Source organism: Podarcis bocagei (assembly GCF_964188305.1).
Source record: "Podarcis bocagei genome assembly, chromosome: 8".
NCBI lineage: Eukaryota > Metazoa > Chordata > Lepidosauria > Squamata > Lacertidae > Podarcis > Podarcis bocagei.
In genome coordinates, this window is record NC_138133.1 from 46530369 (window position 1) to 46555945 (window position 25577).

At 44.2% G+C, this 25577-nt stretch overlaps 2 protein-coding genes across 5 annotated transcripts in view; both read left to right on the top strand.

Annotated features, from left to right (window-relative positions):
- The window catches only part of RBBP8 (RB binding protein 8, endonuclease), a 36528-nt gene extending 30996 nt beyond the window's left edge, over positions 1-5532 (top strand). For all 3 annotated transcript variants that reach the window (XM_081205745.1, XM_081205747.1, XM_081205746.1), the window contains 2 exons: positions 497-638; positions 4989-5532. In XM_081205745.1, the coding sequence (XP_081061871.1) occupies positions 497-638; positions 4989-5086 (240 nt within the window). In that variant the 3' untranslated portion in view covers positions 5087-5532. The remainder of the gene's footprint in view (positions 1-496; positions 639-4988) is intronic.
- A 15731-nt stretch (positions 5533-21263) lies between these two features.
- CABLES1 (Cdk5 and Abl enzyme substrate 1) overlaps positions 21264-25577 on the top strand; it is a 50732-nt gene continuing 46418 nt past the window's right edge. For both annotated transcript variants that reach the window (XM_081205752.1, XM_081205753.1), the window contains exon 1: positions 21264-22840. In XM_081205752.1, the coding sequence (XP_081061878.1) occupies positions 22155-22840 (686 nt within the window). In that variant the 5' untranslated portion in view covers positions 21264-22154. The remainder of the gene's footprint in view (positions 22841-25577) is intronic.

Consider the following 25577-nt stretch of genomic DNA (forward strand, 5'->3'; position numbering starts at 1 on the left):
ATTATCCAGTTAGAATCAGTATAGACATGAGGTGAAATGGGGAGCAGGAAGGACAAGAGTAACACTGTACCACTGTCAGGCCGGAATTGGTGAAATATGCTGCTGAATTCTGCACCAGCTGAAATTTCCAAACACTCACCCAGCATCACCCTCTGGAAACTACCATCCAAGCAGGATCGGAACCACCACAAAGCAGTACCACCTATCCCTAACTCGGGCAGCCACTCCAGAAGGATACCATGGTTGGTGGTATCAAAAGCAGCTGAGAGGTCAAGGATAATTAATAGGGACACATATCCCTGTCTCTCTTCTGACAGAAGTCATCAACCAAAGCAGTTTCTGTGCCAAACCCTGGCCTAAACCTTGAATGAAATGGAGCTAGAAAACCACTTTCTTTCAAGAGTGCCGGGGGGGGGGGATAAGTAAGAGAACCTTTTTTGGGTATTCTGATTCAGGAGTTATTTCTTAATACTGAGTTTCTGCAATATCTCTTTAGTACTATGCAGATTTTCCAGAAGAGGAGAGGGAAAAGAAGTTAGCTGCCTGTTCAAGGCATCGGTCTCGCTATGTTCCTCCTGATACACCAGAAAATTTCTGGGAAGTCGGATTCCCATCCACCCAGATGTGTGTTGAAAGAGGCAAGTATGTGAAATAGTGGCTTAAAAGGTGGTACAGTCAACTAACAGACACAGATCTGTCTTCTTCATATTCAGACTTGATGGTTGAGATCTTCTGATGGGGCTGTTTTGGTGGTCGCCTAGACCCCTGAGGTTCAGCTGGCCTTTATCAGGGACCGAGTCTTTAGTGGGACAGGCACTGCCCTGTGGAACTCCTTGCCACAAATTTGCCAGGCATGATCCTTGCTAATACAGGTTTGGCAGGCATGATCATTTTTAGACATATTTTTAAAACTATATAATTGTGACAGGACTTTAAAACCTGAGATTCTTTGCCAACCAGCTCTAACTGCTGCGTTTGATGTTTTATTGTAATACTGTGTTTTTAGTCTGTATACTGCCTTGAGATAGTTTATATGAAAGTGCAGTTCACAAATATTAAAATTAATGTTTCATCAGCCAATTGGGTTGTATTGAACATTACAGGAATCTACAGTACCAGCCTACAGAACTACCACGGGGGGGAAACTGGGCCAGATTCAACTAAGTACTTTCACTAGTAGGAGCCCATGCAAGGGCCCCTGTTAGCACAGAGGGGCTTTCCCCCCTCCCCTGCCCATGTATGTCAAAATTGGCTTTGAGAGGGTTGGGAGAAAAACCAGAACAGCATGTGGGACGGAGGAGAGAGGTCATTCCATTGCACAAGCAGAAATGCTTGCATTGGTGGAACATGTTTTAGTGTGACGTTAAATTCCTCCCACTATTTTTACATTTATTAAAGTATTTCAAATACTTAACAAAGTGTTCCCTTTACTTAGCTACCCACCTGCCTGATAACAGAACTTAGGATTGTTGATGTTTCAGAATGAGAAACAATGGCTGCATTGCACTTCATGGTAAACCAGTTACTAGTTTGCTATGAACACATAAACAACACCTGCTTGGCTCCTTCCTGGCACTAAAGAATGATGCCTGGCTTAGTGTTAAATCTGAACTGGAGATCATGGTTTGATTTGTTTCAGTCAAACCACAGTGTGAAGGAAGGGTTTGTTCTTTGCTTCCTGCTTTCTGTTTGGTTTGCATAAGCCAAATGGTTCAAATGTAATGCTAAGTCAGGGATTTTGTAGTTTTTTTTTGTTCACACTATGGGGGCAATGAAACAGGAGCCATCTGTGCATCTGTTGTAAACAGTTAATCATGGTTTACCATGATGTGCAAATGTGACCAAATTGAAATAGTTTGGTGGGGAAAAGAAAAAGAAACTCAGCACATAAATATTCAAGAAAAAATATGTTTTGTATAGTTTACCACTGTATATGTAATCAGAAGTAGTATTCATTGGTGGAATCCTCCTTAAATCAGTTTCTAGTTGCTGCAGTACACACATTCTTTATCTAAATGCAATCTAGGCATTAAATGATCTCCCAGTAGATTAGTGCTATACTGCTTTCATATGCAGGAAGCCATGAAAAAAACTATATCAATCCCATTTCCTTTTAAAGAGTATCTAGAGATCATCAGCTTCCTCATAAAATACCTCTTGTTTAGTTTAGAGTTTTCATGCCAGAAGCCTTTCAAGCACAAAGTTACTCTTAGTTACCGGTATTTAGAATGCCATTATTTAAGTGGGTGTACTTGAGAAAGGCGCCTAACTTTTTTCACTCTTCACTGCCAGTGGCACTTCACAACAAGGAACAACTTATTGAACTAACATTTTTATGCGAGGAGATGGAACAGCAGAGAGCCAATTTGTCCTGTCTCTGGAGCTCAGGTCACCTGTTTTACTAGCAGGAAGACTAGACAAGACTCAGGCATTACTCGTTTGGGACAGATAGAGTCTTTCCTGTTCTGTACAAGGGATGCCATGTCCAACATAGGGACCTAGCAAAGCCCAGACCTCCCACAAACTTTCTGCAGAGAACTGCCAGTACCAGTTGGCTCACTTGGATTTTGCTAATAGGGGAAACTGAATCCATGTTCAATATACCCCATGTTCAAACCCTAAGCCAAGCAAGATTTCATCATCAGGTGCATAACCAGCATTGTGCCCAGTGTGTCAAACTATTGCTCAAAAGAAACATTTCTTATAAATAAAGCTAGGACAGCTTGTATGACATAGGTATGTACCAGATAATTGTCTTGGCTGGGGTGCTATGGAAACTTAAACTAGGACAGCTAAAATAAATGGGAGTGTGATCATGTATTTCAGTGGATTGTACTGGTAGTCTTTGGGGTTTTTTGCAATATCATTCATTTCTCATGAGAGTTCATCAGTGTTTTAAATGTCTTAGTTGTGCACCCTGTTAAATATTAATACATACATTCATTAATCTTTATAATAATAGCAAGTGATAATATTTTCAATTTATTTAGCACTTTTCCTAAGTGCTGGAAGTACATTACAAACATACTTTCAGAAACATTTACTTGGTAGACTCAATATTATCTCCCTGCAGACACAGGCCTGAGTCGAAGTGATAGTAACCTATGTCGCCCAATCAGTCCATTACTGTGGTGAAAAATGAACCAGGGACACCTCCACTCTAAGCTTATTTTTGTAACCACTATAGTATGCTAGCAAATTGTTTCCCTGTTTCAACATAGAAAGTTACCCTTACATCTGGAACTAAAAGCTGTGCCACAATAGCGGTTAAGAAGCTTAAAACGCCAAATAACACTGTTTGGTATGCTGACCACAATAGTTTGGTTGCAGTAGTTCCACAGGCATACGCTTCCTAATCACTCCTGGCTGAAATCCAATATACTTCTTTGTAATCCTGGATCAGAAGCTTATTTCAAGTACAAACTTTTAAAAGAAATGTATTCTAACCAGATAAATTGTTAAGAGCGCAAATAATTTCACAAATTTGTGATTCGAGGCCCCGCTCCCCGCTTAGTGATGAAATAAGACACATGGACACAAGCATTTTAGGTTAATGGGCTAAAAAAGGCCACAACTTTATTGGTTACAGTGCTTAGGCACTGGATCTGAACAGACTATACTTGACTCCTGCCCGCTCTGCAGGGAGTCACACAAGGGTTAACAACCTGTAGGGGGAGCTTGTTGATGCAAATCAACTGGAAGCTTTCCCCTAGAGTCACCTGAGGGTCATGCCATGGCCCTGGCCCACCACCTGGGCATCAGACAGGAACCACGACCGCCAAATTCCTTTAATGGAATACCCTTCAAGGGGAGGGGTAGGTGATGGCCACAACCTCCCCTCCAGTACACAACACATTTTCCAATGCCTAACCACCAAAGCTTACAAAGTTCCGACGATTTGCTACGAGGTAGGCGAAAAACCAAGTGGCTGGTGCCAATCTGCCAAGTAGAAAAAATTCCTACCAGGCCCCTTGGACAACCAAGGTGACCAACCGAAGTCCATAGCAAGGTCAGGTGCAGAAGCAAAACCTAGAGGGAGGGCAGGCAGGTGATCCGAGGAAGCCAGAACAACAAGGCAGTGCTTGTGTGCCCATGGCCATTTTTAAACAGCTAAACCACGCCCCCCAGCCAGCCGGATTGACTGGCTAGGGTGCGTGACACGGGCACAGGACTCAAGTGACACAGGGGCCCGGCCATGCCCCCCCCTGCAAGCGCGGGAAGCGATTTCCGCTCACAACACCTCCCCTCAGGGAAGAGGAGAGGTTTTTTCATAGACAATGGACAGATTCTTTCCATGTTATGTGTATGAATCCTGAAATGAGAAACTTCAGTAACATTGAACTTATTTTCAAAATAGTCCTTAAACTTTTAAGAAAAACTTCAACAGAATCATATAATTGTAGAATTGTAGAGTTGGAAGGGACCACAAGGGTCATCTAGTCCAGCCCCCTGCAGTGCGGGAATCTTTCACCCAAAATGTGGCTTGAACCCACAACCCTGAGATTAAGAGTCTTAGGCTGTACTACCCAAGCTAACATTTCTCCACTATTTTTTAGGAAATGGTAATGATTACAGTGGTACCTTGGGTTACATACGCTTCAGGTTACATACACTTCAGGTTACAGACTCCACTAACCCAGAAATAGTACCTCAGGTTAAGAACTTTGCTTCAGGATGAAAACAGAAATCGCACAACGGCAGCGTGGCGGCAGCAGGAGGCCCCATTAGCTAAAGTGGTGCTTCAGGTTAAGAACAGTTTCAGGTTAAGAACAGACCTCCAGAACAAATTAAGTTCTTAGCCCGAGGTACCACTGTATATTGCTTCTAACATTAGACTTTTTGTATGGACACTTTTTTACAATTTTTAATATAAAAATTTTAAAAGCCACTTAACACTGAAATAAGCAGGAATTTCTCCCAGCTCTGTTTGATAGTGCTTTCTCTTGCCCAAATCATGTGTTGAAATTTAGTTGTGTCTTTTTTTTTAGGTTACATAAAAGAGGACCTTGCTCCCTGCCAGCGTCCTAAAAGAAGACAGCCTTATAATGTGATGTTTTCTCCAAAAGGCAAGGAACAAAAAACATAACTTGAGGAATAACCTTTTACAAATTGAGAAATCCTTTCGTTTGTTTCCATAAATATTTAAAGTCAGTGGAAAAAATAAATCCATCTTAAAATCATGGTACCTAAACACAACTATTTAATGTATATATATTTTGGGTTTTGTATATATGTTTGTGTCTTGTCCTGATTTTGCACCTTGTAGTTTGGAGGACCTGTTTTCTGTTCCTTTGGAGTCTGCAGTTCATCTCCCTACTGGCTACATTTACATGGTGTAAGTTGGTGTCACTTTTGGGGGCCAAGCACATTGCAGCTGCTAACTTCAGGTGTAGGAGATTCCTGTGAACTTTAGTTGGAACTTTAGAGGGTGCTTCCATGTTGCACTGGATAACTTAAATAATTTGTAATCACTTTCCTTTTGTAATAATTTTTGGAAAAAAATCTAATAAAAATGGATTTTCTTAACTATGACTCTTCCTACCTGCTCTTTCCCAAATCTTTTATTTTGGATTTAAATACTTATTTGTCCAACAGATGCGTTAACACTCATAATTTAGCAGTTGTATTATTAATCTTACACCATCATTACAAAGCCCCCCTAACAAATACAGCAAAAATTCGAGACAAAAATCTGGCTTGCATGCCACTGCCTATGGTTTACCACTGGGATGAGGAACCTGTGGCTCTGCAGATGTCCCTGAACTACAGCTTCAAACATCCCTGACCATTGGCCACTCTGCCTGGAGCTGATGTAAGTTGATGTCCAACAGCATCTGAGGACAAGAGGCTTCCTATGCCTGATTTAACTGGACCTGCAGACCAATAGGAGACACCTGGCAAACCAATTTTGGGCCAAAGGTTCCCCACCCTTGTGTGGCATGGGCAAAGGAAGTTGAGAGCCTTCCCATTTGTGCAGTGAGAACAAGCCATAGTTTGGCTTACCAGGATGTGCAGACCACACCAAGCCACTTGAGAAAAAGCATCCCTTACATAGGAAAAAACTCAACTAGTGGGAACTTTAAAATGAATACAATAATTTTTCATGCTGTTCAAAACTATTAAATGCAGTGTTCCCCATATCAACACCGGAATAAAATGAAAAATCAGGCTGCTAACATAATTATTAAATCATTACCACTATGACTAAAAAAGTATTCTAACTACTATTCATACTATCTATCCAATTATTTTGTGCTAAAGGTGGAAGATTCATTTAAAATACACCACCACCCATATTTTCGTGTTCCAACCTTTGGCTCCTTTGTTAATTTTTTGAGTGTAGCATGTGCTACACTTATGCTATCCTCTGCAGGTTGTTCTTCCTACAACATATCTCTAGATGCTTCTTAAAGCTGCAGTCTTCTGCCTCAATGAACAAAGTGGCCATTGCCTTCAAGTAAACATGCATGAGGTCTCCTGCTCAGGTAGCATGTAAGTTAGAGTAGAAGGACTATGAAGAGTTGAGTCTGAAAACATTTTCAATGGGTATTTGTAGTAACAGAAATGAATCACAGGACTGCATGTGAGGTCAGTAAATTGGTGCACCAAATTAATCATAATCTCATCAAGATTGCTCCCCCCCCCCCTCAGTGTTTTATTAATGCCCATGATCTGCAGTGGTAACATAGGGGAGGGTGTGATAGGAATTTTATAGTCTTAGATAGGGGAAAGATCCTGGAACTGCATGATCACAATTCTGGAACTGATTTTTTTTTTGGGAGGGGTTTGCTAATCATTTCAGCTGTTTATTTTCTCAGGTCGCTATAGACAATCTGGTTGTAAAAGTGCCACTATTGGTTTTGGACCACAGGTGTGCTCCTTCGAAACCCCCTGCTTACACCAGAACTCAGAAGAAATGGGTTGCAGTGCAGAACAAACTCATGAAATAATAAAGAAATGAGGCTGGGGAAATTAGGAGGGGGGAGAGCAAACTAACGAAGCCATTTCTGCATGTATAGTGTAATGTATCAGATAATGCTGATACCATGTGCTCCATGATAGTGAGAAAAGTTCTAGAATCCTTCTCCTATAGGAGGAGAGCAAAGAGTCAGTAATAAAAACTACTCTAAGAATGACTTGACCCTCTGTCCTAAACCAAACCACTAAATTATTTACATTAGTTTACAAGTAACCTGAACTAGATAACTGACACCATGGATTACCTAGGAGGTGTAATTACTCTGGAAGTTCTCTTTCCACTCTGGAAAGAAAGGAACAAATTGAACTTGGGAAGCTTTGTCTGATTCTGAAGGACGTGAGTTCATTTGAATGTTCACCCCAGGATATTCTGGGGAAAATACTTTTACAGCAGACAGAAATTAAAAGGTGAACTCACTTCCTTCAGAATCAGACAAAGTATCCACATCATACCTTTAAAGTGTTTAAAGCATTATCATACCATTTTTAACTGTTATGGCTTCCCCCCCGAAATATTTAAAGCACCCTTAAACTAAAGTTCCCAGTATTCTTTGGGGAAAGTCGTAGAAGTTATAATAGTATAAGAGTGCCTTAAATATATGTGTGGGTATGAAAGATAGCTCTGCACAAGGTTGAAATTGTCACATTAAAGCTCCCCTCTTTTTTGTCTGACACTGCATGAAACTCACAAAGAAGCACTTCTTTTCTTGGTGTGATATTAAGTTAAGTAGATACCTAGTAGTACAGCACTTCCTTGTGAGGGTTGAGAACTGGCTACAGTATATTGGGGGGGGGGGTCCCATTGAGAGAACTGTGGTATTCATTTAGAAATGGTAGCCTGAGATTGTTTTGTAAATATAGCCTTCTATATTGAAAGATTTGTTTGAAATACTGTTCATGAGCTAGACAGCTAGTAATCCCTTGTTCTTTTTGCCTATGTTGCTGACATCTGTTTGGTCTAGATGCATCCTTGCTACAGTATTCCTTTTCCAAGGCAAGTTTTCTAAAGGGGGGGGTGACCTTGGTGGTGTGGGGACTGACAGGGAGAACAATGAGGTACCGAAGAAAATGGCTGGGTGTGACACACAGGCTGTCCTGTGTTCTGTGCTAACTTGCTCCCCTCAGATGTGTTGTCCAACTGCCAGAGTCAAAGGAATATTCACTTGTGCTAGCAGACTGAATTCAGAATGTGAAGAGCCTGGCAAGGGTTAAGCAGCCAGACAGCAGGTCAGGCCAGGCTTCCAACAGAATGAAACTACTACTGCAGCTAGAGCACAATGAACATGCTTTTTTATTTTATTTCTTTTTTTAAAAAACAGCCTGAAGGAAATAAATTTTGCTCCACCAAGTTGCTAAGCAACAGCCACCAGAGGGTGCAACCAGAGGAAAGCGGTTCTTGGTATTACAGCACCTATTGGCTTTAAAACACTGGACCAGTTAACCCTTAACTTACACTTGTTGGAATTGTTACACATTGCTATTCCAACAAACCACCAGCCCACTTTTTACACCTTTTGGTATCCCTTTGTTCACTGTATCCTGAACATCCTTTTTATTTATGAAACAAATAAATATGCCAGTCATCTAATTCTTGGTGTTCATATTAAATTTTGTGTAATATTGATGTTACGTAGCCCATTATGTAAGTTAACATACTCTTTGCATGGAGGAGTATCTTCCTTTTTTCCTGCCCTGGCCCTCACATCCTGTCCACGAGTGAGTAGCAAGAAGATTGGCTGATGCTATGCCCCTTGCTCCCAAAAAGCTGCACCTAGAAATGCAGCTGCTTCGCATAACCAAGGGTGGCTGGCTACAGGGCTGATTGAGCTATCATGTAGCTATATTCAGAATATGATTCTGTGTTTTAAACTCATGTACCTCAATTCCCTGCACCTGTTTGCAAGGAGCGAGAAGGAAAGTGCAATTATTATGCAACACTTCAAATGTAGAATAAAATGCCAGAATTAAAGCTGGTGTGTATGTTTAGGATACTCTTCACATTCAAGGCTGAACTCCACATTAAAAGGTAAAGGTAAAGGACCCCTGACAGTTAAGTCCAGTCGCGAACAACTCTGGGGCTGTGGCGCTCATCTCGCTTTACTGGCTGAGGGAGTCGACGTTTGTCCGCAGACAGTTTTTCCGGGTCATGTGGCCAGCATGACTAAGCCACTTCTGGCGAAACCAGAGCAGCGCACGGAAATGCCATTTACCTTACCACCGGAGCGGTACCTATTTATCTACTTGCACTTGGACGTGCTTTCGAACTGCTTGGTTGGCAGGAGCAGGGACCGAGCAACGGGAGCTCACCCTATCGCGGGGATTCGAACTGCCAACCTTCCGATCAGCAAGCCTTAGGCTCAGTGGTGTAGACCACAGCGCTACTTGCCACATTAAGGAAACTCAAAGAAGGTAACATACTACAACGTTGTATCTCCCTCACACATTTGAAGATTGGAATAAAAGTTGGTATTTATGTTCAGCACCCCAGATAAATTGCAAAACAACCTGGTCTCTTAAGCACTATACTTTACTAACCGGTATCTCTGCTTACACTGAATATTGGTTGGATTTGGCAGACATGCATTAATGGATATTCACGCCCATCATTTCTCCAATAGGAGACAACTAGTGTAAGTTAAATACAGGTTGCACATTTCATTGGTTTTTCCAGTTACAGTAACAATGTACAGCTTTCAGGTTGACTTGACCCAATTGTCTTTTGGCCTGTGCAAAACCAATCTGTTCTTCAAAACTTACTCTACACGTAGTGTAGTAGTGCTTAAATGTACAGCTATGAACATGGTCTGTGCATGCAGCCTCCATGCAAGAAATAAAACAAAAAAACATTTAATTGTAAAAAGGGAAGGAGATACCAGGAAAGTATCTAAGTCAGAGCTGTGTGTCACAACGTTAGTATGTCGGCTGCAGTGTGTAGGTGTGTCGGATGAACACTGTTCCCAGGGCTGGAAAGGGGTTAGTTTAACCTCCGGTTTGCTAGTAAAATTGAATTACTGTATCGCAAAATGATGCATGTCTAAAAAGTGTGTCACCAACATGAAAAGTTTGGAAAGCTCTGGTCTAAACATATACCGAAACTTAAGTATTCTATGACATGGCTTCTCTACATGTTTATCCATTTTGGAGTATTTGAAAAGTTCTAGCTACACTGGCCTGAAACTTGTGTTTCCTATAGAGTCCATTCCTTACAGACAAACTTGCTGTTTAGTTTTTCAATTTGTTTCAGTGCTATAATCATAAGCTTGGGCATTTTTTTAAAAAAGTATGTTGAGCTTGCCTGTACAATCATGAAAATTATACTGTCTACATCAGGATATTTTCCACCCAGGAACACAACACTGGCAATTAGAATAATTTGGCCACTAAAGCTGCAATCCTATGTACCGTATTTTTCGCCCTATAAGACGCACTTTTTCCCCTCCAAAAATGAAGGGGAAATGTGGGTGCGTCTTATGGGGCGAATGCAGGCTTTCGCTGAAGCCTGGAGAGCGAGAGCGGTAGGTGCGCACCGACCCCTCTCGCTCTCCAGGCTTCGCGGACCTCTCCTCAAGCAGCGGGAACATTCCCACTGCTTGGGGAGAGTTGCCGGCATCCCGAAGCCTGCAAGCGCTGATCCCAGCACGTGCAGGCTTCGCGGATCTCTCCCCAAGCAGCGGGAACGTTCCCACTGCTTGGGGAGAGTTGCAGGCATCCCGAAGCCTGCGCGCGCTGATCCCAGCACGTGCAGGCTTCGCGGATCTCTCCCCAAGCAGCGGGAACGTTCCCACTGCTTGGGGAGAGTTGCCGGCATCCCGAAGCCTGCAAGCGCTGATCCCAGCACGTGCAGGCTTCACGGATCTCTCCCCAAGCAGCGGGAACGTTCCCACTGCTTGGGGAGAGTTGCAGGCATCCCGAAGCCTGCAAGCGCTGATCCCAGCACGTGCAGGCTTCGCGGATCTCTCCCCAAGCAGCGGGAACGTTCCCACTGCTTGGGGAGAGTTGCCGGCATCCCGAAGCCTGCAAGCGCTGATCCCAGCACGTGCAGGCTTCGCGGATCTCTCCCCAAGCAGCGGGAACGTTCCCACTGCTTGGGGAGAGTTGCAGGCATCCCGAAGCCTGCAAGCGCTGATCCCAGCACGTGCAGGCTTCGCGGATCTCTCCCCAAGCAGCGGGAACGTTCCCACTGCTTGGGGAGAGTTGCAGGCATCCCGAAGCCTGCAAGCGCTGATCCCAGCACGTGCAGGCTTCGCGGATCTCTCCCCAAGCAGCGGGAACGTTCCCACTGCTTGGGGAGAGTTGCAGGCATCCCGAAGCCTGCGCGCGCTGATCCCAGCACGCGCAGGCTTCGCGGATCTCTCCCCAAGCAGCGGGAACGTTCCCACTGCTTGGGGAGAGTTGCAGGCATCCCGAAGCCTGCAAGCGCTGATCCCAGCACGCGCAGGCTTCGCGGATCTCTCCCCAAGCAGCGGGAACATTCCCACTGCTTGGGGAGAGTTGCAGGCATCCCGAAGCCTGCGCGCGCTGATCCCAGCACGCGCAGGCTTCGCGGATCTCTCCCCAAGCAGCGGGAACGTTCCCACTGCTTGGGGAGAGTTGCAGGCATCCCGAAGCCTGCCCGCGCTGATCCCAGCACGCGCAGGCTTCGCGGATCTCTCCCCAAGCAGCGGGAACGTTCCCACTGCTTGGGGAGAGTTGCAGGCGTCCCGAAGCCTGCAAGCGCTGATCCCAGCACGTGCAGGCTTCGCGGATCTCTCCTCAAGCAGCGGGAACCACCGCTGGGCTCCCACGGCTTGCAGAGAGCTGCCTGTTTGGGGGCTGGGGTCGGGGGAAGCTCGGGCTGCCCCAGCCCCGCGCCTGGGGGGGAAATAATTTTTTCCCTTTATTTCCCCCCCAAAAAACTAGGTGCGTCTTATGGGCCGGAGCGTCTTATGGGGCGCAAAATACGGTACTTGGAATAAGCTCCACCCAACTCAGTAAGACTGGTTTACAAATGAATGCACATAGAATTCGGCTGAATGACAAATAAGTGATAATCTCTGAATTGGTAGCCTTAATTTTCTATATCATATATAGCAAATGCAAATCCAATTATGCATCCTTCTGTAGCCAAAACAACAGTAACAACAATAGCCCAGTGAGGACTGAGCATGCTCAGTGGGCCCAGAATGCTAAATGACTGGAAAGAGATGGAAAATATGGGGGGGGGAGAGAATAGAATGGAAGATTCTGAAGGAATGCATGGCTGGCTGGCTGCTTCCACCCATGAACTTCACACTATAACATTTTGTTGCAGGTCCAATTTGTACTTATTAGTATGCTCCAACCCCTTGTCTCAAGGGTTGGGTTTCTTCCGACAAATATATAAACTATGGCTATGCTCTGCTATAGCCATTTGCGCAATTTGCTAATCCTCTGCATGCCAGATAAGTAAGTTTTGATCAGAGAAATGCCATCAAAATAAGCTAAGCAGAGAAAGAGGTATGTTACATTGGGGTGCCAAGGCTGCCACTTTTTTTAATTTAAAAAATCCCTTGTTATGGCCAATCAAAATGTCACAGAATAGTGAGACAGCTTTTGAGTCCACCAGAACGCATCATCAAACTACAGAGAAGGATGCCTTTACAGATGTCTCCCTAGGGCGTTCAGTTGGGACCACACACATAAGTGAAAAGTGGGGTAAAAGGTAAAGGTAAAGGTCCAGTTGTGACCGACTCTGGGGTTGCAGCGCTCATCTCACTCTATAGGCCAAGGGAGCCGGCGTTTGTCCACAGACAGCTTCCGGGTCATGTGGCCAGCATGACTAAGCCGCTTCTGACGAACCAGAGCAGCACACGGAAACGCCGTTTACCTTCCCACCTATTTATCTACTTGCACTTGACGTGCTTTCGAACTGCCAGGTTGGCAGGAGCAGGGACCGATCAATGGGAGCTCACCCCGTCACGGGGATTTGAACCGCCGACCTTCTGACTGGCAAGTCCTAGGCTCTGTGGTTTAACCCACAGCGCCACCCGCGTCCCATCGTAAAGTGGGGAGCACCCTCTAAAAAGCCTCTAAATGCCTATTTCCCCCTGCTCTCCAACTCTTCCTCTCCAGTCCAGACCAAAATATCTAGAGCCGATGCTTTGAGGCTGGCTGGAGGTCGTGTGGGAAAGCGATATTTTCATATACTATAACAATGTTACAAAAAATGCCATCTAAAATATCTTTTAAAAATGAATTGCTATGCATCACTGGCAAAAAAAAATTATATTGCTTTGCCTGGTCCAGCCACTGGAAACTAAATGTAATCTATCTAAAGGAATATAATCTGCATTTTGTTTCTTATGTTCTCCAGCTTCAGATGTAACTAAATAAGCACTGAGGACACCTGCTACTTAACATTGCTGCTTGAGTGTGACGGGAGGGGTGCAGGAGGTGGATAAAAAAAGAAACCAACACCTTCACAAAACTTCAGTAGCTATCATTTCTTTGCAATTGATAGGAGCATTTCCATTATACCGCCATTCAGATTGTCAAGAAAGCTGATATGAAAAGTAGACTTGCAGTTATTGCTATGCTGTAACAAACCATGGAAGATATATAGTGATATATAGTGAGACTTAAAAGTAAAGAATTGTTTGATCTAAGTGGAATGCAGTGAACTGGCATCATTCTCAATGAATGCACTTCAGAAGGCAAAGTGGTCAGCCTGGGATGGGTCTTTTTCTCTCTTGTGTCTTTGTCTCACACATAGCCCAACAAAATTAGAAAGAAAACAACAAAAGTTACCACTTGCCCCAGTAAGACCCCTTACTCGTTAATATTTTCAGAATTTATCTTCCACCTCCACTGCCTGTTTCTTACCCGGCAGCTGCCCCTGTCGAGAAGTAATGTTGTCCATGTCCTCCCCACCTAAAATCTATGCACCGCTGCATAAATTCTGGAACAGCCTTTATAGAAGGGTTGCCTGCTGACATCTTCAGGCTTGATCAGCCTTGATCAGAGGTGTGTGCAATGACAATGTAGTCAGGGCCTCTCAGCCATGAGCAGTTTGGCTGAGAAAATGAAAATGACCCTATTATTATTTGATTTTATGTTACGCAACGTAGGCATTGAACCACAGCAAGTATCCCTGCCCCTGATGTTGTGCCTGCCAGGGATCCTCTCTTTCTGGTGTCCATGCATGCAGCTTGAACTTTGTGCATATAGCTGTATGTGTGAAGGCTTCATTGTTAGCTGGAATCCAGATTGCATAGGTTCCAGGTTGTATCATGACATCAGAGGTGTTGCCCTGCATGGGAGCTAGAATTCCTGAAGAGGACTAAGGTGTTGAAAAATCTTCATTTTACCTGTAAATCACCATATTTATTTAGGAAGGCAATTATTCATTGGAGTGGGGGGTTCTTACAAGGGCAGCTTTATGTCATTTTCCTCTTTTTCTTTATAACTCAATAGCTCCATCGCTTGAATTGGCAGCCTGGTGGGCCACCATGTGCTTCCACAATGCCATAGTTAGAATAATGCTATCATGATGCAACGGCATTCTGAATGAAATTGGGGGAGGGGGAGATGGGAGCAAATTAAAGAGGGCAACAACAAAAAGTTTCTGCCAATGCTTGTCCCAGTAAAATGCTAATTCACAATTGCTTAAAATAACATCTTGGATTTTCTTCCAGCCTCCCCCCCCCCCTAAATTTTTTAAATTTTGACTCAGTGCTAATATTTATATATGCACCACTGTCTCCCTATCTACAATCTGACCATGGTGTACAAGCATAGATGGGGAGAGCATAGGCGATTTATTTTTATGTTTTTAAATAATGCACAAAACTGTAAGGAACTCTGCTGAGATGCTAATTAAAAGGTACAGGAGATACTTAATCAGCTAATTAGGATGTCTACTGCACAAAACGCAGAGGTGACCAGATGTTATGGCTCACAGGTAGTAATAAATTTTAAACAAGAGTCTAGAGGATACAGGAGATGCATTTCAATGCCGATTCAGGAGGTCTCTGTACTTGAAAGCTTGGAGATTGATGCAATTAGAACTTGTTTTTATATTCGTATTCAGCCCCTCACCTCAACAGACAAAGCTGTCCAGTTCAAGGAAGACAATGCACGGAGAGATTCATGAAGCCTAACCTTAAACACTTGCTGTTTTCAAAACAAAGCAGGCTCACGCTTTAATTCCCCCCCCCCCTTATGTCACTGAGTGTATGCTGCTCTGATGCAATCAGAACATAGTACGCTACTGAGACAGTAACAGGATGAGGTAAGTAGCAGAAATGCTACTTATGGTATGTATATTTATGTTTTTACATTAAAAACTGCCCAGTGATCCTTGGATGAAGGGCAGTATAGAAATTTAATAAATAAATTATGCTAGGAACACACTCAAATGGTGGGAACACACTAAGATGCATTGGTCTAGTGCTGCCAGGCAATTACATGGGGATTCCAAATCAGAGGCAGCACAGGCAATTCTGCTAATGCAAGGTGTGCAAGCACATATGTGCAGAATACCGGATATCTCAACATGTGGGTACATGGGGAGAATTAGATAGAAAAGCAGTACGTAGTCTCTATCTGGTATTCACCTCAAATGAATAGACATGGAAGTCTGGGAAGAACTGCTAACAAATCTAACCAAGATCTCGATAACAATTCAATCAGCCTTGAAACCCCAGCTGACATTGTCCTCAGCAATGAATGGGATTCTGGAAGGCATGCAGACCTTACAGGATTGGTCAAAAAAGGATATGCCCCTTCCAAGCAAGACTGTTATAGAAGACTATTAGAACGACCTACTGGAAAATTCCCAACGTACTATATCTGACCCTGACCTGCAAGCAAAAGGCTTCAGAGGGGAAAACGGATAAGCCTGATTCAGTAAGAGACAACAGCAGATCAGTTTTAAGAGTAAAGCAGTAACCCAATTTTAAATAGTTCTACTCCAAAAGAGACTTTTCAGTCTAACCTTGATTACTATATCTATATTCTATAGATTACTATACTATATTCAACTGGCCGTTAATACATGTAGATAACTCTTGGATGGAAAGTTCAATATCAATAGCTGGGAATGGAAAGAAGGGTCTGGGGATTTGACGTGTTCATATTTATAACCCTTGGGGGGCAGGGGAATAAGAGGTGTTATTGAATTGTCCTTCTCTTCCTTGGAGTATTGCAAAACTCTTTGGTCTTTGCTCCCTAATTTTGCGAAATATAATGTGTATAACAGTATGTTGTTTGGAATGGGAGTTACCCCTGTAAAAGCACATGACCCCAACTAACTTCCACTCCACCCTTTTCAAACACCATCTAAACTGTTTCCCCCCCTTGAGCTGGTTGTGTTCACCAACAAGGCAGAACAATTGTGTCACACAAGCACAGAATCCTTATGCTAGCATATCCTTGACCAGGAATAGGTTGACAGTCCGGAGTGATCTTATTATTGCTCAGTGGACATACGTATTGACTAGGATTGAGCTGCAAAGTGCACTCACTTCTTCTGTCCCCAGATTGTTCACTCTGTGCACATATATTGTTTAATGTTTACATAAGGTGCCACAAGACTCTCTGCTGATTGTGATACCAAAAAAGATATATTTATTTAACCAAACATGCATGCAACTTCAAGTAAGATCAGCATAAACACTGCAGTAGGATAAGTACATATGCCTGACAGACACACAAAGGATAGGATTATTTCTTCCCTGCTTACCATTAAACATAAAGATATTTTAAAATGGATCATTCCATTGCAAGGCAGTTTGAGGTTTGATTTCATGTTTGCATAACACAAGCTGACCAGATTTGCTCATTCCAACTCTAGAGAAAGAAGTAATGTGAGAAGAATGCATGGCAATATTTAGCTATATACATAAATATATGGAAGAGGGCATTATTATTTCAACAACAAACTTTACCCCAACAATCCAAACACGGTCTGTCTACTTTTCCAAAAGTAGCCTAACTGCAAACATAAACATGTGAATTCAAATCACACTAAAATAAAATAGACATTCCATCTCAAATTGTGATACTGTGCTTTGCAATGTGACTTTGCACACAGTGTATGTTTTTGTTCAAGATTTTATCAATTAGTTACATAAGGGCTGGGTGATGTAACAGGGTGTGTTTGCACGGCTGCATTCCTTGAAAGGGAGAAGTGAACCACCTGATTATTCTTGACAAGCATTGCTTCTAGGTTACATGGGTTAATTGTGCACTGAAGGTGAGACCTCAGTTCAATTCATTTTTTTGTGGTAGGGAGTTGATGTCATGGACTGTCTAGATGCAGAGGAGTGGTGGGAGGCACTAGCTGGAGAACATCCAAGTGAAGAAGGCTCAAAGCCAGGGGAGCGATAGTGGAATGACAATGAGTGGTCAGAGGGAGAAGAGGGAACAGACTGGGAGAAGGAGGTGTTCAAAGCGGAAGAGGTAACAGGGTTTAGCGAGCAGGAAGAGGCTGTGGCAGAGGGCAGTTCGGAATCAGAGGCAGAAGCAGAGGCTGGAGCGGAGGGGGGCCAAGAGGCAGAGATCAGGCAAACTGCTGAAGAAGCCAGGGAGTTTCCTCCTCCTGCTGTGACCAGCTCCCCACCCCACCCCCAGTCTCCCAGAACCCACAGAGGTATGAAGAGTGCAGAGCAGAGGCAGACAGGATGAAGGAGCCTTAGATTGCTTGGGAATGAACCAGGGGAGGAGGAGCCTTCAAGAGCAGGGGGAAGGCAGGGACTTTCAGTCCTCGCAACTGCCTCATTGGGGCAAGACGTACTGGGAAGAGTTGTGCTCACTAGGCCTGACCTGTTTTGTTTCTTTTAATAAAATGTTACTTTACTTACACCTTGTAAGTTACTGCTGACCTTGTGAGTTATAGCATACACATATGTGTGAATATGTGTGTATAACAGAATTGTTGACTAAGTTCAAACAGCATGGTTATTAGATAGCAAAAAATAAAAACAGAATTATAGCTTGTCAATTGTGGACAGAATATTTTACAAGTGCATTTAAGGTTTCCTAATCTTCCAGAGCAGTTATCCTGCAGTTAAGAGAAAATCATAGGCATGCTTGAGTGAGTTGCTTCTGCTGTGTAACTGTCCCATGAAAGAATCATTCCTTCTGTGTCAGCTTACACAGGAACCTGCCTTAAACTGAGTCAGAACACTGGTTCATCTAGTTCAGCACCACCTATGGGTCTGCCCATACCGCAGCTTAATGTGGACTTGAAAATCCAAATTGGAGAGGGAGAGTCACATTGTCTGCACGGGAAATCTTCAGATTCAGGGAAGAAAAAATGTGGGACAGCCATAGTTGGGAGAAGAACACTGAATGGTCAAGGGAGAATTAAAGACAGTACAAGAGCTTCACAATGTATGTACAGACTGTGTATGGACGGGCTCTACATCGATTGGTGGAGTCTTTTCACTCTACCTGGAGATGCTGGTGGCTAAACCTTCAGCCTTTAGCATGTAAAGTCTGTGTTCCACCACTGAGCTAAGTCTGGCATCTAAGGAGTTATTTCATTTGTAGTTATCAGCATGTTCCACGTATTGTCAAGCTGTTCTTTCCCAGTCCAGTTTAATACCAATGGGAATCAAACTGCAGACTCTTAACATGCTAAGATTTTAGAAGAAAGCTTAGTGAGTTGCCTCACTTTGGATTTTGATGTTAAATTTTAATCAACCTGAAACATTGAATTTTAAGCTTCTTAGACCTTTATGTAGGTAACCAATTTTCAGCGTGTCAACGGCCCTGGAGAGAATTCACTTGCTTCTGAGGCCATGATTAAAGGAACAGTAGATTAAAAATGTTATTGACATCTTTGTGAGATTGTGATGACAAGTAGAATATTAAATGAATGGAATATCTAGTTCAAAAAAAGGACATGATGATAGAAGCATCCTGCTGCACAACACCAAAGACCCATTTAGTCCAGCAGTCATTTCTCACAGGGGCCAACCGGTCCATGAGAAGCCCACAAGAAGCAGAACTTGGATATAATAGCACTCAAGGGGTGTGAAAATACAATTACAAAGGTTTTAGTTTTGTATCCAGAAGGTATCACAGCTTCACAAAGATACCAAAAACTGGAAGCTAGAAAAAGTTAAGGCTCTATATTTCTGTGGTAACAGAAACATATGAGAGAAACGTGTTGGTTGTCAGATGGAGCTGGAAATTGGGGGAATGGTAGCATGTGGGTGAGGGTTACACAGCCTTGTTAACAATTCCTTTTGGAATGTGGAAATTGCTGAGTGAAAGGAGGTAAGGGGATAAGGGAGTGAGGCAATGCAAATCAATTACTGCAGAACACCCATTTTGTCACATGTCCTCTTTTCCAATTCACTGGATCTACTCTACAATTTTGACATCGTACAGTGTAGATCCAGTGCTTTTTTTGTAGAAAAAGAGGTGCCAGAATTCACCATAAACAGCTCTTAGAATGGCAATGGCGCCCACCTGAGAGGTGCCAGAACTGAGTTCCGGCGAGTTCCGGCTGCAAAAAAAGAGTTATTTGTTGACCAAAACAAAGATTAGAAGTCAGAGCAGAATATTAATCACTTTACTACGCAGGTGATCTTCAGAGATGTATGCTAAATTATCAAAAGCCCTTGCCAAGCACAACAGAATTGTCGTCTTTGGCATGCTCTTCATGCTAGATACCTGGGGTATGTGATAAGAGCAAAGTATTACACTTTAAAGAATAAAGCTAATCCATTAAAGTGTATCATTAAAAGCTGTCTGCTGGAAGGTGTGGGAGGCTGCAGAGAGACAAGAAAGAATGTTCAAAATACAGCATACATTACCACACAAATGACAGCTTGCCTGGAGTTCTCAACAACCTCCCTCATACTGTGAGAAATGGAAGCATGGATGGTCTGTCCATTAGACAAGTGACATTAAGATTGTGTATCGGTGATATAGTAAGGAGTACGATTTTCTTATATAAAGAAATAAATAGACATTACCTCACTCAATACTGCTAAGTGGGTAAATGCTGTTGAGTGTGTGGCAACTTCCGATGTATTTCAAATATCAACCAATTGCCAAAGTACCAGTTGGTAGCTGTGACCATCCCAGAATGTGCCAACCAGCCAACATGTTGCAGATTTGCACTGAGGAGTCAATGAGGCCACAAGAGAGTGTGATTATGCCTACAAATCATTTCCTTCCTCTAAGAACACATGGAAAAACAAACACAAAAAGCTGCCTTTTAATGAGTCAGACCAATAGTCCATCTAGATTTCTACATGTAAAGCACATGCTCTTGCCACTGAACTACAACAGATATCACAGAGAGGGATTTGGCAAAGATTCTGACACACAGCCAATTGTCTTTTTTTCTAATAGTAGACTGGCAAGTTGTGGATTTCACATACTACTGAAAAAAGCAGTCTAAACAGTCTAAATTTGCTTAGGGTAGTTTCACTGCTATCAGAAGTTCTGGGGATGGCAGCCTGAAAGACAGCATTTTCTGTAGCACCTGCTAAACTGCAGAATTCCCTCCACACAGAGATGCGTCTGGCACCTCCATTATATAGCTTTTGTGATTTGCTAAAGACACAAGGCTTTTTCCTGGCCTTTGGCACTTGAGATATATAGTTATAACCAACCTATTCATTAGATTGTAAATTGTTAACTGTGTTTCTTCTTGTTGTTTTTTACACTGTTGTAATTTGTCCTGTGACCTTAGGGTGAAGGGTGAGTAAGAAATATAAATAAAAATGATAATACTGTGCAGTTAAGGGAATGTGGCCTCTTTAGTCATTTTCTCCTCACTCCCCGGGACACAGAAAGCAGCAGGGCAGGGTAAGGAAGCCCATCAAAATGATTTTGTGAAAATTAGTAAAAATATTATACAAATGATGGTCTGAGCTAATGCAAGAAACCTGGAACAGCTCAGATGAGGGGAAAAAATCTATTTCCCTGTATTCCTTTTTCTAGTTTAAAAAAAGTTTATTGAAGTGGTTTGCAGCCCTCCTAAACTCTTAAATTATATACAGATAATCCTTACATTGGGCTGGATCAACTTTTCAATAGCGACGAGCATTTGATTAGCAATTCAATAGAGCCGTTTCCCAAAAATAATCTAGTACCCCTTTTGAGATTTTACTCTTACAAGAGTACCCTTTCTCATTCTCTCATAAAATTTGGGGGTAGTTATAATACTACTATTTTATCTAAACGTTATGTAGTAGAGTAAAATAAATAAATAACAAATGCTGTGTACCCTTTGAAACCCTTTCACGTACCACACTTTGGGAAACACTGCAATCGTTTCTAAACAGAGAACACCCAGCACCTTCTGGATAGGGTGTTTACTAACTAGGACCAGAGCCTTCAGGTTGGGGGTGGATCTTCAGGGAACCCTCATAATTAGTGGTCAAACGGGCAGCTGCAGCATGACCTCAACAATCTCGGGGAGGGAAATGCGCCACGCAGCATATCCACGCACACTCTTGTTCACGAAGGGCCCCCTGAGGCCTGTGAGGAATCCACGAGTTTCTACACCCCATTAACTCCTAGGTGCCCGCCCTTTTTATTCCTGTTAATGTAACCTCCTCAAGGCCATGTGCCGTGGCACAACACAGGCAGACTCCACCTTCCCTACATCTCCTCCTACAAAACACGCAGCGGGTGAGGGGGGGAGGAGAGAGAGAGAAAAAGAAAGGTTGAAGGCGCTTCCTTAGACTTGGACTCAGCCTCCTCCTCCTCCTTTCTTCTTCCTCCTCCCCCTTTTTTCCTCCTCCTCCTCCTCCAGGCCGGAGCTTTTGTTTTTCTTCCCAGCTTTCTGTTTTCCACACGTGATTGCTGTGTTGTTGCGCCGAGCGCTTGGCGGGGCGAGTGTTACCTATAAAAGCCAATAACTTTGGCCAAGGAGGGCGGGGGGGGGGGAGAGAGAAAAAGGCTGGAGCAAAAGGACGCGAGGGAAGGAAGAGGAGGAGGAGGAGGAGGAGGCGGCGGCGGCTGTACAAAGTCGGGCGCGCTGTCCATGCAGGCAGCCGAGAGGAAGGAGGGAAACATGCCATGCCTGCCCCGACTCCCCTCCGCTGCGCGGCTGCGACTCCACCGCCCTGCCGCCGGGTGCTGACCCTCCGCCCGCCGCCTGAGAGCTCGTGCCTATCGCGGCGATTATCACTCTTGCCCACTCCGAGGGCGGGAGAGGCAGCGGCGGCGGCGGGCGGGCGCGACAGACAATGGCGGCGGCGGCTGCTCCTGCCGCCGCCAACAGCGGCAGCAGCAGCCCAGTTCGTGCCAACAACGGCGGCGGCGGCGGCACATTCCACCAGCAGCTGGAGCCCTGCCTGAGGAAGCCGCCGCCGCCTCCGCCGCGCATGGACCCCCGGCGCAGGCAGGCAGCGCTCTCTTTCCTCACCAACATCTCGCTGGACGGGCGGCCCGCCGTGCCGCAAGACGACGAGGGCGGCGTCGGAGGAGGAGGCAGCGGCGAGCAGAGCGGCGTCGGCGCTGCAGCACTGGCGGCCGCGAGGGTGGCTTCTGCAGCAGCAGCCTGCAGCAACGGCAGCGCTAGGACTCGCCACAGCCTGGGCGCTTTCCAGCCCGTCGCCCCGCAGGCTTACCCCAGCGCCTCCTGCAGCGGCGGCGCCAGGCTCACGAGCCCCTCGAGGGCGGCTGGGCAGCAGCAGCAGGAAGAGGACGAGGATGAGGACGAAGATGCCTTCGCTCCCGTGCAGGTGCCCGTCGCCGCCGCCGCCTTCCTGGGCTCCTGCGGGACCCCCTCGGCGGGCGGCGCAAGAGGTCGCCTCAACTCTTTCACTCAGGGAATCCTGCCCGTCTCCTTCGCCAGAGCCGTCCCGCAGAACTATTGCTGCCTCGAGCAAGGCCCTGCGGGCACCAGCGCCTTCGAGCTCCAGAGGTCCCGGTGAGTGAGGCACACGCGTCTACACCCAGAAGGGGCTCGGGATCTCTCTCTCTCTCTCGTTCCTTCAGGACTCCCTGCCGCCGAAGGACTCGAATTATTTCCTTAAAAATAAAGGGCCTCCACCTTCTGAAGTGAAGTGCCAGGGTTTGAGGGGGTCTTGAAAAAAGTTCACTCCTCATCTAAGATGTATGGGGGTCGGTTGAATTATTGGTGTGGGGGAAGCACTCTGTGCATGCTCGAAGACACTTCCTTCTGGACTGTGGTTTCAGAGGGACTAGGACAGCCTTCGCCAACTAGGTGACCCTCCCAGATGTTCTGGACTGCAGCACCCATTAGCCTCAGCCAGTGCAAGTAGTAAAGAACATCTGGAGGGCACCATGTTGGTGAAAGCTGCGTTAGGGCTGCTCAGATGATTAGGTAGCTGAACTGTAGTCAAAACTCTGGGTAAAGGGATTAGGCGAGCACATACCAAAGATCATACAGTAGGGATTAGTACTCATTAACGCCTTTAATTACACTGCTGTACTTACAGCCAGGATGGTAAGACAGTTGCTTTTCTTTATGGCCCTTCTGCCTGCAGTATGTCTCTCTGTGAGAATCTAATCCACTGTGTGAACGGAGAAAGATTTATAAGACCTTGTTTGTTGTGAAATGGAAATATATATAGGACCTCACCGATACTTCTCTCGTACTGAACTAAGGTGAGGGACCAGAAGAACTATAGAGTTCAGATGCGAGATGCTTCTGTGAGATATGGATATCAATTGCTGAAGTGTACAGAGTGTGCCACACGGTGTGCCACTTGCTGGAGAGCTTCCAAAATGTAGACCTGAAACCTCCTAGGCAGGAACCAGACTCTTGTCCCCTCTGTGTTCTTTGCAAAACCTGCATGCTTCTGGCAGTGTATAAACATTAAACGGTTATATTAGTAAACTTAGACTTAATCTACAAATTTACTTCATCACCATGCCTCTCTGGGTGTTGCACTCTGCTTTACTTACTTGGGATCCAGCTTGTGTAATTTATTTAGAACTTATTTAATTATATTAAATTCCCACTTATCTGAGAACTTTTGATGTGTACTGCCTTTTCAAATGCAGTTTTTTTCACTATCTCTTGAATAGTAGAATTTGGAGTAGTAGGAGGTGATGTGAGAAAAACACAACTGGGTGGTAGGAAAATACCTATTACAGTACAAAGTTAGAGACTGAGTGGCCACTGTAGCAGGGGATTTCGCTCATTGGCGGACGGTTGGACTACACGACCCTTGAAGTATGATTCTAATGTTTAAGAAATGCATTTGGCAAGGAATACTATCCTTTTCTGTGGAAATGGTTTGCTTGTTTGGCATGCTCACTACCATACTACTGAAACCCTATGCACTTAATATAAAACAGATGGATCTTTTCTTATTTAAAATGCAAACATTTTTACAAAAATAGGAACAGTGCTCAAAAGTTTACAGGCAAATCTTTTTCCATCTTAAGTCAAATGCTACTTCACAGTAGTCTCCCTTACTGTTCATGTAAGTTGCTGGCACCTTGCTTTGACATAAGCTTTGGTGACATTGGTGCAAAGAGGCTGTGCTGAATTCCGTTGGTGCTTTGGGGATAGTTTCATCGACTGAACAAATATTTGGGGTTGTTCTGGAACATCTTGTTTTGTGCCGTTTTTTCCTATGATCAAAGTCTGACCATAATATCTAAAGTGCTCTCTAGGGTTAATGGAGGATGCTCTTTTTACAAATACCATATGTGTGCTCTACCAAAACACATTAGAACTTTCTCCATCTAGCAACTTGTCAGAGCCTGAAACTGCCCTGAGCGACTTTTTGAAGCATTGTAAAGCTTTTCCATTCAGTGCAAGGTTTTTGATGTTGATAGTCACTTGGATGTTTTGGGATCTTTTATGCTTTTAACTGAATTTAGTGAAGCATTTCACGTTGGCTCTTTAGTCTGTTGGTTTCTGCCCCAAGTTTTAAAAAATGAACAATACTACATTCTATATACAAGTGTCTGGGAGTTAGCTCCATTGAACACAGTGGAACTTAGTCTGAGTAAGAGTAAACAGCAGTGCACTGTTAAGTCAAGCCACAGACCACTGAAAGGACTGGGGGCTTATGGTCACTCCACAAGGATGGATAAGTATCTCACTGTCACCAGTTCAGAGCAAGGGACACCCGCAAAACATCCTCTAGGTAGCCCTGCTAGAAATGTAATCCATCATGTTGGTGTAGCTTGTTTTGGCTTGAAGGCTTGTGCTTTTAAGTAAATACTTTGGGAAGTGTGTGTTGTTCTGGAGGGGTGAGATTTTCTTGTGTGGTGCTCCGAAATGCCTTTAAAGGCATGCTAAAATGCTAAAACTAGATGACCAAAGGACAGCCACTCCTCCTGTTTTCCAGTTTTTGAAGTTACACCTAGAGCCATAACAAGCCCCACCTTTCTTTTCTGCTCAAGAAGCTGGTTTCATATGACAAGTAGAACATCTTCCATGTGGCAAGAAACCATGTTGTCCAACCTTTGTATGCTAAAAGAGATTGTTTGGGGAACCTCATTCTCACCCCCACACACATACTTTTGCCCTCTGATAAGCTGTCAGAATGGTTTTTTAGCATATTAATTCCTTTTCTTTGCACATCCTCTTCATTCCAGGGGATTTTAGTAAAAATAATTAGAAGTAGGGTGAACATCTCTGCAATGTAGAGGTGGAAAAGAGGTGGAGTACAATCTTAAGCAGG